This window comes from Pongo abelii, chromosome 11 (genome assembly GCF_028885655.2).
Source record: "Pongo abelii isolate AG06213 chromosome 11, NHGRI_mPonAbe1-v2.0_pri, whole genome shotgun sequence".
NCBI classification, from domain to species: Eukaryota; Metazoa; Chordata; class Mammalia; order Primates; family Hominidae; genus Pongo; species Pongo abelii.
This window is the reverse complement of record NC_071996.2, coordinates 122,917,989-122,932,286: the sequence shown is the minus strand read 5'-3', so window position 1 is coordinate 122,932,286 and position 14,298 is coordinate 122,917,989. Positions and strand designations below refer to the sequence as shown.

Here is a 14,298-nt window from a genome sequence, read left to right as displayed (position 1 = left end):
CCCCTCACTGATTTTACAGAATAATCTTTTTATGGAAACTGAAAAAAGCACTAATGGCAGGAGCGCACCCCTCCCCCGCATCCCTCCCCCGCTCATCCCCCACTTCCCACCCCAGTTCCCTCTTGTTTCTCCCTTCCCAGACCCTCCCCGGGCTGGCACCCTCCTACTCCTAAACGGCCAATGATGGTTGGGCACAGGGTCCCAGCAGCGGTGGACAAAGGGGCTCCCTGCACCCCGTCCAGGGGCAGGTGCTCCATCTTGGGTCTGTCAGAGATGGATGGGACTTTAGGTCCCTCCCAGCACAGAAGTGGGCTGGGGAGGAGTGGGGGGGGCATGTCCTTCTTAGACCCCCCCAACAACGGTGACTCCTTCAATCTGGGGGGCATGTTACAAAGACCTCAGCTTCGCTAGCGGCACCCCCCTTCAAACACTGACCCTTTCTCCTTCCACTGCCTCTCCCCACCATGTCCCCACCCTCACTGGGTCTAGGAGGGGGATCCCGGGGGCCAGGGCCTGACACAGACTTATTGGATTTCACGGTGTTTTGCTGAGAAAATAATTAAATTATCATATTTATGATGGAGCTGCCATGGCCTCTGCCAACCACTCGGAACAGAAGGGTCAGGACTAGGGGGGAGGAGAGGGAAGGGACCTAGCCCCTGGTCCTATGGCCCACCCTCTCCCAGCCCCTTCCTTGGGGTGATGACCCCAGCCCAGAGTGGGGACCTGCAGCCCCCTCCCACTCCCATGAAGAGAGATAATGAAGGTCTGGGCTGGAGACCAGGACAGGAGGAACTGAGGAACTAGGGACAGCTTACAGGTCAGGACTGCTAAACCCCACACCGTGTAGATCATTCCCTACAGGCTGGCACACAGCCCACGGGACCTGAGGGGCCTGGGAGGTCACATCTGGCCCAATCCCCAAGTCAACCTCAGTCCAGCTCCTGAGAAGGCGCAGCTTCCTAACTGCTGGGCTATGAAGCTATGAAACCCTGGACTCTGTCCCAGAGCCTGGTGCTGATAACAAGGCCCCAGCACCCTGCTGCCTGCCACCCCTGCCTGCTGCCAGGACCCCCTCCTTTCTCCCACCCACGCCCTGCACCCCCCATTCTCTTCGGGTAATTAGATTCCTCTCAATTAGCAGATTACGATCATTACCAGCTCATCTGGCAACACAGCTCCACACCCACAGCTGGGGAAGGGGGGCACCGAGAGGGGCACATGGGGGTCATGGGCAAACATGAGAGATGGCTGGGAGAGGAGGGCTGAGACCTCCCAAAGGGCAGGGCCAGGGGGACAGGAGGTGGTGAGGGCCTTCCCAGAACAGGGTACCTCCCACTGTGCTTCCGAAGAGAAAGGCACCAGCTCAGGCCCACCCAGCCTGCCAGGGCAGTAGAAGACAGAGACGTGAGGCCTCGGGCAGAGGCGAAACCCCCACCCTGCCAAAAGCCAAGCTGGGAGCAGATGGAGCTGGCAAAGCGGAAAACCGGCCAGGGCTGGGCTCGGCGGGAACCGAGCAGAGCGGGCTGTGGGGATCAGCCTCTAGGCCTGTGGCCCCGGGCTCCTGTGCCCACTGCCCAACCGAAATCCTTCACCCTTCCCTTCGGAATCCTTGCACATGGGGGTCTGAGCCAGGCCCGGTGAGGAGGAACAGGGAAGCAGGGAGGCAGGAAGGCAGGGGTGAAGAGGGGGGCCAGGCAGGCTGGGGAGCCTTGAGGGCCTTCCTCCCGAGCAGCACGAGGCTGAGGCAGTGGGAGGGGGAGATTTACCAGGGCTCCAGATTCATTATTCATGAGCCCACAGCAACGACTCCAATTTAAATGCTAATGTGGGGGGGCCTGACTCAGCTGCCCCGCTTCCGCCCCCACCCCCAGCCCAGACATAAGTACAGTCCGTGCTGGCTCCAAGGTTCACGGGGTTTATTAGGGAGTTGGGAGGGAGAAAACCCAGGAGTCCCCAGGCCACCCACATTGCTCCCTGGCGTGTGACGATCCTGCCTGGTCCTTTCTGGTCCTTTCTGGACAGAGGCTGGCCAAGAAGGCGGCAGCCTCAAGGGGAGTGGGTAGGAGCTGGGGGCCTTCTGGCAGCCCCACTCAGAGGATGATCTGGTTGGTGAAGCTTCGGCTCAGCTCCTTGTGTGGCAGAACAATCGAGTTCAGGATGAGCACCTCGGCAGGGATCCGGACTCGGCAGCCTGCAGCATGGATGAGGGCACCAGAGGAGGTCATGGGACGGGAGACAGGGGCAGGGGGCTGGGGGCCACTGCCAGCAGGGAGGGATCCCTCCTGCCCATCTGTGCCCCTGGTCTCATGCCCCTGGTGACTCACACAGGGCCTGGCACAGAGCAGGCCCTTGGTAACTGTTTGCTAAAAGAAGAAACACGCGTGCACACAGAGGAACGAATGCTCCCCGGGGCCACTGGCCATCAGCTGTGGGGTTCCCCCCGCCCTGGCCCCCAGGAAGCCATACCCAGGATGGTGATGGCAGGCAGCAGCTTCCCGTCCTTGAAGAGGCTCTCACTGTCCATGCGGGCTCGGGGATCGTTGGGGTTGGGGTCATTGGGGGTACCCTCCACGCGGGCCCAGCGTCCCACGGTGCTCCCCCAGCCCACGATGCTATGCAGAACACACGTGTGCTCCTGCCAAAGAGGACGGTGAAAGGTAAGGGGAAGGGGCAGGAGGCAGCAGGAACCGGGGTGTGTGAGGTGCAGCCAGATGCAGAGCCCGTGGCGTTCACCCTTCTCTGTTCTTGGGGGGATGCCTGGGCCCTCCCCACAGCCTCTTGGGGTGTCACATGCTGCTGTGTATGCTGATACCTACCTGCAAAGTGGCTCCATGGAGGACAATGCTCTCCCGGAGCCGCACACCCTCACCCACGGTCACCCCCTTCCCGATGGAGACGTTGGGGCCCAGCTGTGGAGAGAAGCACACACCATAAGCCCTGGAGGAACTTGGAGGATCCCCAAACCCAACTCCCTTCTAGAACAGATAACGCAGAAGTGACCTGCTCGAGGACACACAATAGGCTGTGACAAAGTGAAGAAACCGGCACCCAGAACTCAGGCAGCGTGGCCACCTTCCATCCATCCGACCACCACCCTTCCCTCCCTGGGGCTGGGACCAGCACTCACCACAGCCGAGGGGGCCACCTTGGCGGTCGGGTGGATGTACACATTCCCTAGAAGCAGAAGAGAGGCCCTGGGGGCAAATATCCCAAACCGAATTTGATCAGGAAGGGGCAGGGATTGAGGCTTTAACTCTGGACTCGAGGTCAAGAATCTTGGTTCAGAGGGCAGAGGGAATGGGGTGGAAGCCAAAGGTTAGGAATTGGGGCAGGCTGGGTACCTCGGATCCATGGGCCCCCTGGAGTGTGCTTGGCCAGCCGTTCTGGGTGAGTGTCCTGGTATCGGCTCAGGTAGAGGCGGGAGGCGTAGAGGGCTGAACTGGGGGCCACAAGGGGGGCAGGGGCTCAGGGGTCAGCAGGGCCTGTGCCCACCACCCCAAAGTTTCAATCCCCAGGGGACCCAGCTTTCCATACCCTGCGGACTTGATCTGGCTCCAGATACCATCAGTGAGATGCACGTATATCTGGCCCCGCCCTGCCAGGGCTGAAAACACATCCTGCTCTAGGCGGATGGTACCTGCCCCTGGCCACGAGCCTGGTGAGTCCTCCCTGGCAGAGATGAAGAATGCTGACATCAGTCCCCCAGCTGAGCCCCAACTGTGGGGCTAACACAGTCTCCCAGGGACAGGAGTGGGAGGATTCCCACCACCTCTCTAAGCCCCTCTCTCCAGGTCTGGTCCAGTCCTCTCCAAAGGGCTGCTCACATCCCAGGAAACTCTCCCACCCAGCCCCCGCTTGGGTGGGTGCTATCACAAGGGAGCCCCAGGCAGAGGCCTGCTTCCCATCCCTGCCCCATTTCCAGAAGGAGTTCCCCCCATTTTCACATTCTCATCCCCATTCAGTCCTTCACCCCCTCCAAGTTACCCTCCCCCTCATTGGATGGAATGAAACACAGACAGACTCACCCCAGAGCAAGGCAGCTGGTGAGGGCAGAGACAGTCACAGAAAGAGAGGGAGAGAGAGATGGTAGAGATGCCAGCTCAGCAGAGACAGAGACAGAGAGGCCAGGAGAGATGGAGAGGGAAGCAGAGACACGGGTGGGAGTGAGAAATGGCTATGAGCAGAGGAGGCCTTAGATGGGGCGATGTGGGGGTAAGGCAAGGATCCCTAGAAGGGAACAGCTTCTAGCCCTAGGAGGAAAGACCCTGGGACTGGTGAGCAGGGCTCTGGTGCTATGTTCCAAGGGGAGCCTCAGCCTGAGAGTGTGCATGTCTGTCTGTGTGTGCACGTGCACACGTCTGCACCCGAGCGTGTGTGCGCCCAACTGTGTGTTGCCGTCTGTTCTGAAAGACATCTCTGGGACACTCAGGGCTTAGGAGAAATGGACCAGAAGGGGAGTGGGCAGGCAGTGACAGAGGAGGAACTGGGATGGATAAGGAAGAGGGACAGAATGAGGTTAGAAGGGGAGGGACTCAGGAGGCTCTGCTGGAGATGGCAAGTGGAGAAGGGAGAGGGGAGGAGGAAGGTGAGCAAGTTGAGACGGAGCCTGCAGAGACTGGTATGTGTTGGGGTCCGTGACTGGGTGTACTTGGGGTCACAGGGCTATGGGGCCTGCCTCACAATTGCCCATCCTGCTGATTACGCTGGAAGACATCCCGAAGAGGCTTCAGGGCTTCAGGAGAAAAGAGGTAGATGCCGCAGTTGATGATGTCACTGATAAATGTGCTGGGTTTCTCCACATAGTGCAATACCTGAGGATAGAGCGGGCTGGGTTCAGTAGAAGAAGGGACTACCGCCACAGTCCGCTAAGACCCTCTGATTTCTAGGCACTTCCTGCCTCTCCTCCCTGCTGCCAGGGTGGCCTGGCTAAAATGCAGTGCGCGTCCGCATCCTACTGCTGCCTGGCTTTAAACCCTGAGATGACTGCCCTTCACCTGATTCACCTTCAGATAAATCCAAAGTCCATGGCTTTCCCTGCCTGATCCTCCCCACCGCCTACCTCTCAGACGCATTTCCACCTGACTGCATGTCTGTGCCTGGAATGGCCTTTCTCATCTCTTCATCTGGAAAGCCCACCTTTCCAAACCCAGTTGACACTGTCACTCTCTCTGTGCGTCTTCTCTTGCTGGCCCCAGAGTTCGCTGTTCATGCCTGGGCACTCCTGAACTCTGGCCACGCCTCACCCATTGCATTGTATCATTTGCAAAGGTTGCCTTTTGATTCTGTCACTCCTATTAGACTGACAGTGCCCAAGAGGCAGGGACTGCACCCATTTGGCTGTTTCTCTCACACCTACCTGGTGCTGAGCACAAAACTATATGTGTGTAGGTGTGTACACGCATGTGTGTGTGCGTGTTTATGTGTATGTTTTATATTAAAGCACGAACAAATAAAAGGAGTATGTGACGCCAGGTGTGGTGGTGGCTCATGCCTATAATCCTAGCACTTTGGAAGGCTGAAGTAGGTGGATCACTTGAGCTCAGGAGTTCGAGACCAGCCTGGGCAATATGACGAAAGCCTGTCTCTACTAAAAATACAAAAATTAGCCTGGCACATGCCTGTAATCCCAGCTACTCAGGAGGCTGAGGCAGGAGACTTGAACCCAGGAGGCAGAGGCTGCAGTGAGCCAAGATCGCACCACTGCACTCCAGCCTGGGCAACAGAGTGAGACTCTGTCTCAAAAAAAAAAAAAAAAAAAAAAAAATCAGCTGGGCATGGTGGCTCATGCCTATAGTCCCAGCTACTTGAGGGGCTGAAGTGGGAGGATGGCTTAAACCTGGGAGGTCGAGGATGCAGTGACCCAAGATTGTGCCACTGCACTCCAGCCTGGAAGACAAAGTGAGACTCTGTTTCAAAATAAATAAATAAATAAATAAATACATACATACATAAATAAAGGAGGGAGGGTTATGTGGAAGTCAAGGGGCTTAGGAGAAGGGAGTTTCACAAAACAGGACAGAGCCCTGCTGCCTTGCCTATCATGCTCCTGCCTCTGGTATGTTACTTCCTGCCTCCAGGCCTTTATACCTGCCATTCCCTCTACCTTAGTACCTTCCTGTCTCCTCTGTCATCTAGACAAATGGGACTCCACTCAGACCTTGCTTCCTCCAGGAAGCCCTCCCTATTCCCACCCAGGCAAAGCTGGGTTGGGGCCCCCTTGGTGTTCCCATCATGCACTGTGCATACATTTATTACAGCACCACCCCCAGGGAAATTAACCATTTCCCCCTCCCCCTGGTCAATCTCTCTTAAAGGGATATAAGATGATTAATCAGGAGTGTCTCACCTGTCTGACAAGACTAGGGCCCACCCCATACTGTGCCAGCATTCTCTAGAGGCCTGAGGTAGAGGGGATGATGACACAGAGTAGGCACCCACCCAGCCCCCTCTCTGCTCTCACCTCGTGTGTCTGTGGATTCTCAACGATGCAGCCGTAGTTGAGGGATTGCGTCCTGTTAGCCTGAAAGACAGACACACCCGAGACAGTGACCCGCCTGCTCCAGGGCAGCCACGTCTGTTTTTACTTTCTTTCCCTCCCCTACAGCACCTGGCATGCAGCTCTGCCACTGACAGGCCTTCAGCAAGGGTGGAAACTGACAGCTGCCCTCCCCCTCCCTACTTCTGAACAGCCAGAGGGCGCGGGGTCTCCACTAACACCTCCATGCCTGCCAGAGCAGCGCATCTCCCTCCTGACGCCAGCTCCCACACCAACTCCCGGGGTGCCCCTGCCTCCCCAACACCCTGAATTCCAGGAAGCTCTTGGGATCACCTCTTGTACACCCTCCAGCCCTCCTGACCCCCTCACCGTAGTGCCAAGGAGTAAGAAAGGGTGACGCTGGTGTCGGTGGGCTTCCAACATAGCACTCAAGGGGAAGTCGGAGCAGACATCAGCATTGAGCACGAAGAATGCCTCGGGGCTCCCAGCCAGGATCTGGTCTCGAAAATGGTAGAGACCACCCCCTGTGCCTAGGGGGGCAAATTCCTGCAGGTACCTGTCCCCAGGAACCCGAGAGCCAGCTCAGTGGATCTTAGGAAATAGATACCATGAGCCAGGGCACCTGACCCCCACCGCTTGCTCCCAGAAGTACTCCTGCCCAAGGCCCACAGAGAAACTCTATATATTCAGGGATTCAGTGATGTCCAAATAAGAATCCTTCTAGTAGGTGAGGATGAACTCCGGCAAATGCTGACTCAACCCACTCCCAAGAACTCAGAGGCCTAGGGCCTCCCCACTCCCCCCCCACCATATACGAGTGTGTGCACAAACACCTGACTGGAAGGTTAAACTCCTGCTGGGCAGCTTCTAGGAACTGGGTGAGGGGCTCATCAGGTTGGTAGAAGCCAATGAGCAGAATCTCCTGCATTCCAGGGACCTGAGGACAAGGGAAGAGGCTGGGAGGAAGAATATCTAATAGGAGGGGATGTTGGGGAAATCCTTGGTACTGGCCCAAAGTCCAGAAACCAGTTTCAGTCTCAGCTGTGGAGCCCCAGGGCACTCACCACTCTGGGCTATTTTCTCCTCTGGACAATGAGGAATTTGGAGGAAGTTGGAGGCCTGATCTTTTTTTGTTTTATTTTTGTGAGAAAAGGTCTCGCTCTGTTGCCCAGGCTGGAGTGCAGTGGCATGATTTTGGCTCACTGCAGCCTCCACCTCCTGGGCTCAAGTGATCCTCCCACCTCAGCCTCCCGAGTATTGAGGACTACAGCCATGTCACCACCTGCCTCAGCCTCTACAACAGCTAGGACTACAGCCAGCCCATCACATCTAGCTAATTTTTAAACTTTTTGTAGAGAAGGGGTCTCTTCATGTTGCCAAAGCTAGGCTAGAACTCCTGGCCTCAAGTGATCCTCCTGACTTGGCCTCAAGAAGCGTTGGGATTACAGACATGAGCTACCATGCCAGGCCTGATCTTTCAATCAATTATTATTACCCCCACCAACCTGAACTGGGACTCACTCTAAGAAAGACTTTGCCTACCAAGCTGCATTAATCCATTCCCACCCCCCATTTTTATTATCTGTCAGCCTAAGCTTGAGATCAGCATGAGGTAAGGGTATCATTTATCAAGGGTCTGTGTTGTACTAGGCATTTTACAAATATCATTTCTAAGCTTCACCACCCAACAAGGTAGGTCTAATCACCCCCATTTACACATAAGGAAACTGAGTGTCAGAGAGGGTGTGTTATTTGTTGCAGGCCTCACAGCAGGCAGAGACTGAATTCAAACCAAAACCTTGCCTGGCCCAATACGAAAAGCAATAAAGAAATGAGCATCAGGGTGATCAAGGATATGAATTTGTGCTTGGTTATCATTAAGAGTCTCCATGCTACGGCTTTACATTGTCTCCAAGATCCTTGCCTGATCTCACATTCCACACTTTAAAAATAGGAGTGAAATCTGAGCAGGAAGAGGCCAGATGAGAAACTAGATTAGGGGAAGACAGCAGGGCAGCTGCACAGCATAACTTGAGGGGGCGCCATTCACATTGTCATCTGTGAATGATGGTCCTTGGAGTTATGCCTGGTGGGAAGAGATCATGGTTGGGAAAGGGGAAAACAGCATGAAGATGAGCAGGAAGTGAGGTGAGAGAGGGGAGCCCCTGAGGTTACCTGGGCACAGGCTTCAATATGGTGTTGGATCATAGGGACCCCTGCCACAGGAAACAGTGGTTTGGGCACCTCAAAAGACAAAGGTCTGAAGCGAGTTCCTGGGAGAGGAGAGAGGAGAACATTTCAGCCTCCTGCCTTCCTCTGCCCCCATCCCGCCTACCACTCCAGCCCAACCTCCTCCCATCACCCCGGCACCTCACCCTTTTGAGGGCCTCCAATCAGGATCACCGCTTTCAGCATAATGGTGACTGCTACCTAAACTTCAAATTCCAACAGAGAAATCAAGCTCAGATCTCCTACCCCAACCAAGCCCCAAAACCCAAATAGAAACACTTAGCCCTCTCCCAAGATGTAAACCCAAAGCTCAATATAGTCTCTGCCTGGACCCAACACCTCACAAATCCCACACATCTCAAATCCCAGCAGAGAAATCAAGCTCAGATCTCACACCCCAACCAAACCCCAAACCCCAAATAGCAGCACTTAGCCCTCCCCCAAGATGTAAACCCAAAGCTCAATATAGTCCCTGCCTGGACAGAACCTCACAAATCCCACACATCTCAAATCCCAACCCAGATTCCAGTCGGCCTTCAAACCTCACAGTGATTCCTCCCAAATTCTGAAATTCACACCCCACAATTTGATCTCTAAAAGACTTCCCTCTGGCCATGAACAAATTCTGCAAATTCAGAAACCTGGCAGAGACTTCCTTCTCAGACCCAAACCTCAAAATACTGAAGCCTTAAACCTACTGATTCCCAAAGTGTTGCGTCTTCATTCTAGATATTAAGCCCTGAATCCCAATAGTGAACCCTGAATATTGAACAGCAAACCCCGAGTGAGCCTCAGATATTTAACTTAAATCCTGAACGTAACCCCCAAGTACTGAACTAACACTGATCTGAATTTGAAGAACCCCTAATCCCAGCAAAAATTCTCTATATGCTAAACATGAATCCTAAAACTAACCTCTGTATGTTGAACCCCAAATCAAAAGACAGGTTCCCTTGGCATCTCAAACACTGAACCTATTCACCCTCCTCCAGTCCTAATACGGACGACTGGGTCTAAATCTCTGGATTCGGAGGATTGATTGATTGCTGACCCTCTGAACCCCACAACTGACTCTGTCCAATAAACCCTGGCCTCTCATTGCCAGGGATTGTGGGACCAACACAGGCGCGGGCGCACCGAGGGCCAGCCAAGACCTCGGAGCCCGCTCTCCGTCTAGAGGCTGTCCCCCTGCCCCTTACCCCTGCCGCCACCCCTCCACCAGCTCCCTTTACCACTAGCTCCCTTTACTCCAGCTCTGCCGCCCGCTACTGCAAGCTCCTTCCGCGCACGTGTCTTCTCGCAAGTCGCGAGAACTCATTCGCAGGGTCTGCCGGGAATTGTAGTCTGAACCTTTCCCCGCTTTCTAACTTTACGGGAGAGGAGAGAGGTGCTGAAGTCCAGGGGCGTGACCAGGGGATCGCGGGGCGGGGTTAAATGCGAAGAAGGGTGGGGCCTGAGAAACACAGCCTGGAACTTAAGACTGGGACCCGAGCTGTTGGGGAATGGGCCTCGGGGCAGCAACCGAAGTGAGGAACTGGGTCCCAGAGGAAAACGGGACTAAGGACAGCGGGGGTGTGTGGCCAGCCCTGGAAGGGGCGGGGCCAGGGGCAAACAGCCACGAGGGGCTGGGGGCGCACAAAAGAGGAGAAGGCGGAGTCCCGGGCCCAGCCGCCGGTACCGCTGGGAAGTGAGGGCCCCTTGGACGGCGAGGACAACTCTATCAGTTTGACTGTCTGAAATGCAGCACGGCGCTAGGCGCTCTCCAGACCTCCCTGTGACTCTAACAGGCTGTGACCTTGGCGTGGGGGTCTGGAATACGTGTGGGCGCGGGTGCGGGGGAGAGGGAATGGCGACGCGGAAGAGCAGGACAGACGCGGAGGGTCAGAGAGCAGCTTTATTAAGCAAGCTGGAGGAGGGCTGTGGGTCCCACCACCCCCGGGCTCGGCGCCAGGGCGGAAGGTCCGGGGGTGCCGTTCAGGCCACGTCCACGCGAGCGAAGCTCTGGTCCATGCCCAGGCTGTTCTCTACGTACACCTCGTACTTGCCGCTGTCCTGGGGCGTGGCCCGGCGAATGGTCAGCGTCGTGGTGGTGCTGCCGATCTCGAAGAACACCCTGCGGAGGGGCGGCGGGGAGCAGGGCGGGGCCGTGGTCAGTACACGGGCGCACTGGGCCGGGCTCCTTAGCCAGCTCTGTTCCTCGCCGCCCAGTCCCCGCCCCCGTCACTCCAGCCAGATTTCTGGGCGCAGTCCCACCCAGGTTCCAGCCCCAGGCCCTGCCCGTGCAGCAGGTCCCGGCCCTCGCCTGTCATCCTCCTCGATGTCCTCCCCGTCCTTGGTCCAGCCCACGTCGGGCGCAGGCTCTCCCAGGATCTCCGCAGTCAGCGTCACGGTGGTGCCTTTGCGCGCCTTAGTGTTGTCGGGTCCCTTTTGAATCTTCGCCGGGACTAGCGGAAGGAAAGGGGAGCGAAACCCCGTGAAGGACCCGGAGATGAGGCAGGGCATCACCTCACCAGCTAATACCCAGCACTAAATACAGATGCATTTAAACTCGCAGTGTGACGTTGAGCAAATCATTAGCCTCTCTGGTTTAATCTCCTTGGCTGTTAAAGGGACTTATCCCTGCCTCTCCTACTTCTCGGGGTCGAATAGAGAGGATCAAGAGAGATAAGGAGGGCGAAAGCCCCTGAATGTTCACACATCTCGCGGTGCCTCGGAGACCGCTCCGGGTAGTGGAAATTGCCCAGAGTTGGGAGCCAGAAGACCCGGGTCCAACCCTGGCTCTGCCTCTGGCTTGCTGTGTGACCTTGGGGACCCGGAGCCGCGTGATGGAAGCCCACAGCTGACTGCTCAGCCCGGGTGGAGCTGGATCTCGAGGTAGGGAAGGACGCACTTGGCTGGCGCGGCGATGCGCCCCAGGCCGTGCCCAGAGCTGGGCTGGCGGGGACTCTGTAGCTAGGCCCAGAGGAAAACACGCGCAGCTGGACCGGGCTGCGGGCTCTGGCTGAGTGGTGCTGGTCTGCGCCCTGGCGCTGCGCCCGGGGCGCGCGTACCTTCCACGAGGATGCGCGCCGAGTCGGAGCACTGGCCGAAGGGGTTGGTGACGTTGATGCTGTACTGGCCCAGGTCTGCCAGCTCGCCGTCGCGCACCACCAGTGCCACCACGTCAGGGTCCTCGAAGACGTAGCGGTACTTGGGCCCGTCACGTAGCTCCTTGCCGTCCTTACTCCAGCGGATGAATGGGTCCGGGAAAGCCGAAATGCGGCAAGTGAGCTTGGCCGCGCTGCCCTCGATCAGCACCACGTCCTTCAGCGGCTCCAGCACCCGCGGCGGCCCCTTCTCGCGCAGCTCCTTCCGGGACCTACCCGCGGGCCGAGTCAGGGCCCAGAGCTCCCAAGACAGGCCCTGCCACAGCCCTTTCCGCGAGCGCATCATCTCCTACCTGCCCCCTGGGCCCGCCAGACCCCTAAACGTGTGGCTTGGTAGGGAAGAGGACTGCTCCTGAACTGCTGCCCTGATAGGATGATGCATTCCTGCCGGCCACTCCTCCATACCTCAGTAACGACCCTCCCCTAAGACCACTCATTCTAAAGGCTCCTGACGCTGCTCAGCGCTTACTCAAACCCCATTCAAGAATGCGCTCTCTGCAGCTCCCTTCCTCCACAGGGCTCCGGGGTTCCCTCTCACCTGTGGCCCCGGTAAGAGGCCTGGATGCGAATGGCCGCACTCTGGACCTGTGGGTCATTGATGTCCAGGGTACATCCAGGAGGTGGGGCCACAGCCACTGGCTTTTTGGCAGGAGCTGCTTTAGACATCTGGGGAATGGGCGACAAATATGGGGGTCCAGGTTGAGACAGAGGCTCCCACCTTCAGCCCTTTTCCTCCCTGGTCAGAACATTCAGGGGGGTGGAGGAATGGGGGTGTCTGCGGCTTCTCTGAGGATCGGACTCACCGTGGAGGGGTTGACCTAGGGACTTGAGTCGACTGGCTGGATTGCAGGCAGCACAGAGCCCTTCTGGATGGCACAGTAGGGGTGCAGGCAGGTGCTCAGCCCTGGGCCCGGTTTTATACATCGCTCCCCTCCTTGCCTTGTTTGGCGTGGTTGCCCCAAGCCCCCTGGGACCCCATCCACCTCCCTCTGACTCAGGCAGGCTCTTTATTTAGCCTGCGGATGCCTGGGATGCTGGCTCAGCCCCTGGGCTAGGCCCGTGGGGGGAAACCCGAGCGGCTCTGAGGTGCACCTCGCGTCAGCACCTGGACAGCTGGACAGCTGGACAGCTGGATGCTGCCTTGTCCCCTCCCAGGGCAGAGGGTATCCATCCCACTCCCAGGAGGACCAGATTCAGCCCCTAGCTGACAAGAGATCCAGCTTCCTGCTGGGGCAGCTTTTCACTCAGGTTGGGCTCTGGATAGTCAGACAACACACCCTGTTGGTTAAGGGGTTTGAGTGTTTCGGGGATGTCCCTGAATAAAGCCAGAGTAGCATTGGGCTTGGGCCTTAGGGCCCCTACAGCTAATGGCAACAGGGCCACGTGGCTGTCAAGACCAATCCAGAAACTCCTTACTCTTTCCCTACCCCCAACCCCAGGAGTCCAGGGTTGTCACTTCCACACTGTGCCCCCTGGCGGTAAACTGAGATAAACCGGGAGGGGACGGGAAAGATTTTTGAGAATAGCAGCCCCCTCCATGCCTTCCCCATGAGCACTCGCTCCCCTCGATGTCACATGGTAGGGGCTGTTTAGACTGCACTGTCCTTGGAGATTAGCACCACTACTGGCCCCAACCCTAGGTCTACCCAATTCCTTTTTGGGGGCATAAATTGGTGCATGGGGCATCAGACCACCTGGGGTGAAGGGGTTCAGTTAACTCCTCTGGGGATTGCCTGGAGGCCAGTCTGCCCAGGCCGGGCACCAGGCAGAAGCATTGCTTCCATTCATTGGAACTACCCGCCCTAGTGTGGGGGCACTGTCACGTTTTGATCAGAGCAATTTTGACATAGCTCTGCTGACATAAATTACCTTTGCTCCTCTGGGTTTGGAACAAGCAGTTCACATGCCATTTCCAATGGAGATGGGAAGGGAGCTCAAGATCAGAGGGGGGACGGGAGAGGAATTTTACCATTTATCAAGATATGAGTTCAGGCACCTCATTTTTATACAAAACACTTGCAGTGTATAGGGGATTGGAGATTCTCACAGGCAAACTGTATATCTTCATCGCTAAAATGACAGGTAGGCAAGGTGTCGTTCTGGTCCCTTCCAGCTGGCTTTAACATCCTGTTATTTTATGATGATGGGGCTTGCCTCTTCCCTGGGGTCCTGAGAAGCTAGAGAGGGCTGGGCTGGGCTGGGCAAAAGGGTTGTCTGAGCTGGAGCCAAGGGGCCCTCAACCTCCATCAGCAACACAGCAGTGTCAACTCTCTCTACCCTGGTCAGAGGCTTTGTTCCTTTTACTTTGCCAAGAACAGAATTTTGAAGGTGGGGATGAGGGGAACATTTCCTCTGGATATAAGGAGATCTGGGTCCCTGCCAACCCCCCAACCCCTCGTCCCCAGCCTCAGGGCAGGGCAGCTC

General features: G+C 56.8%; 2 protein-coding genes across 5 annotated transcripts; both read right to left on the bottom strand.

Moving 5' to 3' along the window:
* Nucleotides 1-1,902: 1,902 nt before the first annotated feature.
* GMPPA (GDP-mannose pyrophosphorylase A) lies at nt 1,903-10,052 on the bottom strand. 4 transcript variants are annotated; one of them, XM_002812895.5, is made up of 13 exons: nt 9,961-10,052; nt 8,875-8,934; nt 8,675-8,772; nt 7,333-7,436; nt 6,869-7,055; nt 6,464-6,523; nt 4,684-4,814; nt 3,538-3,672; nt 3,345-3,442; nt 3,131-3,177; nt 2,820-2,912; nt 2,470-2,638; nt 1,903-2,194 (listed from the first exon to the last, which is right to left on the bottom strand). In XM_002812895.5, exons 2-13 carry the CDS (start codon nt 8,912-8,914, stop codon nt 2,094-2,096), a joined length of 1,263 nt encoding a protein of 420 aa, XP_002812941.2. In that variant the 5' UTR covers nt 8,915-8,934; nt 9,961-10,052; the 3' UTR covers nt 1,903-2,093. The 4 variants fall into 4 exon arrangements, with proteins under 4 accessions (XP_002812941.2, XP_024099554.2, XP_009236425.2 ...); XM_024243786.3 differs by having other exon boundaries at nt 8,875-8,929; nt 9,961-10,039; XM_009238150.4 differs by having other exon boundaries at nt 9,644-10,017.
* A 491-nt stretch (nt 10,053-10,543) lies between these two features.
* SPEGNB (SPEG neighbor) lies at nt 10,544-12,540 on the bottom strand. Its single transcript, XM_024243785.3, has 4 exons — nt 12,413-12,540; nt 11,779-12,086; nt 11,031-11,172; nt 10,544-10,841 (listed from the first exon to the last, which is right to left on the bottom strand). Exons 1-4 carry the CDS (start codon nt 12,538-12,540, stop codon nt 10,703-10,705), a joined length of 717 nt encoding a protein of 238 aa, XP_024099553.2. The 3' UTR covers nt 10,544-10,702.
* Nucleotides 12,541-14,298: the final 1,758 nt, after the last annotated feature.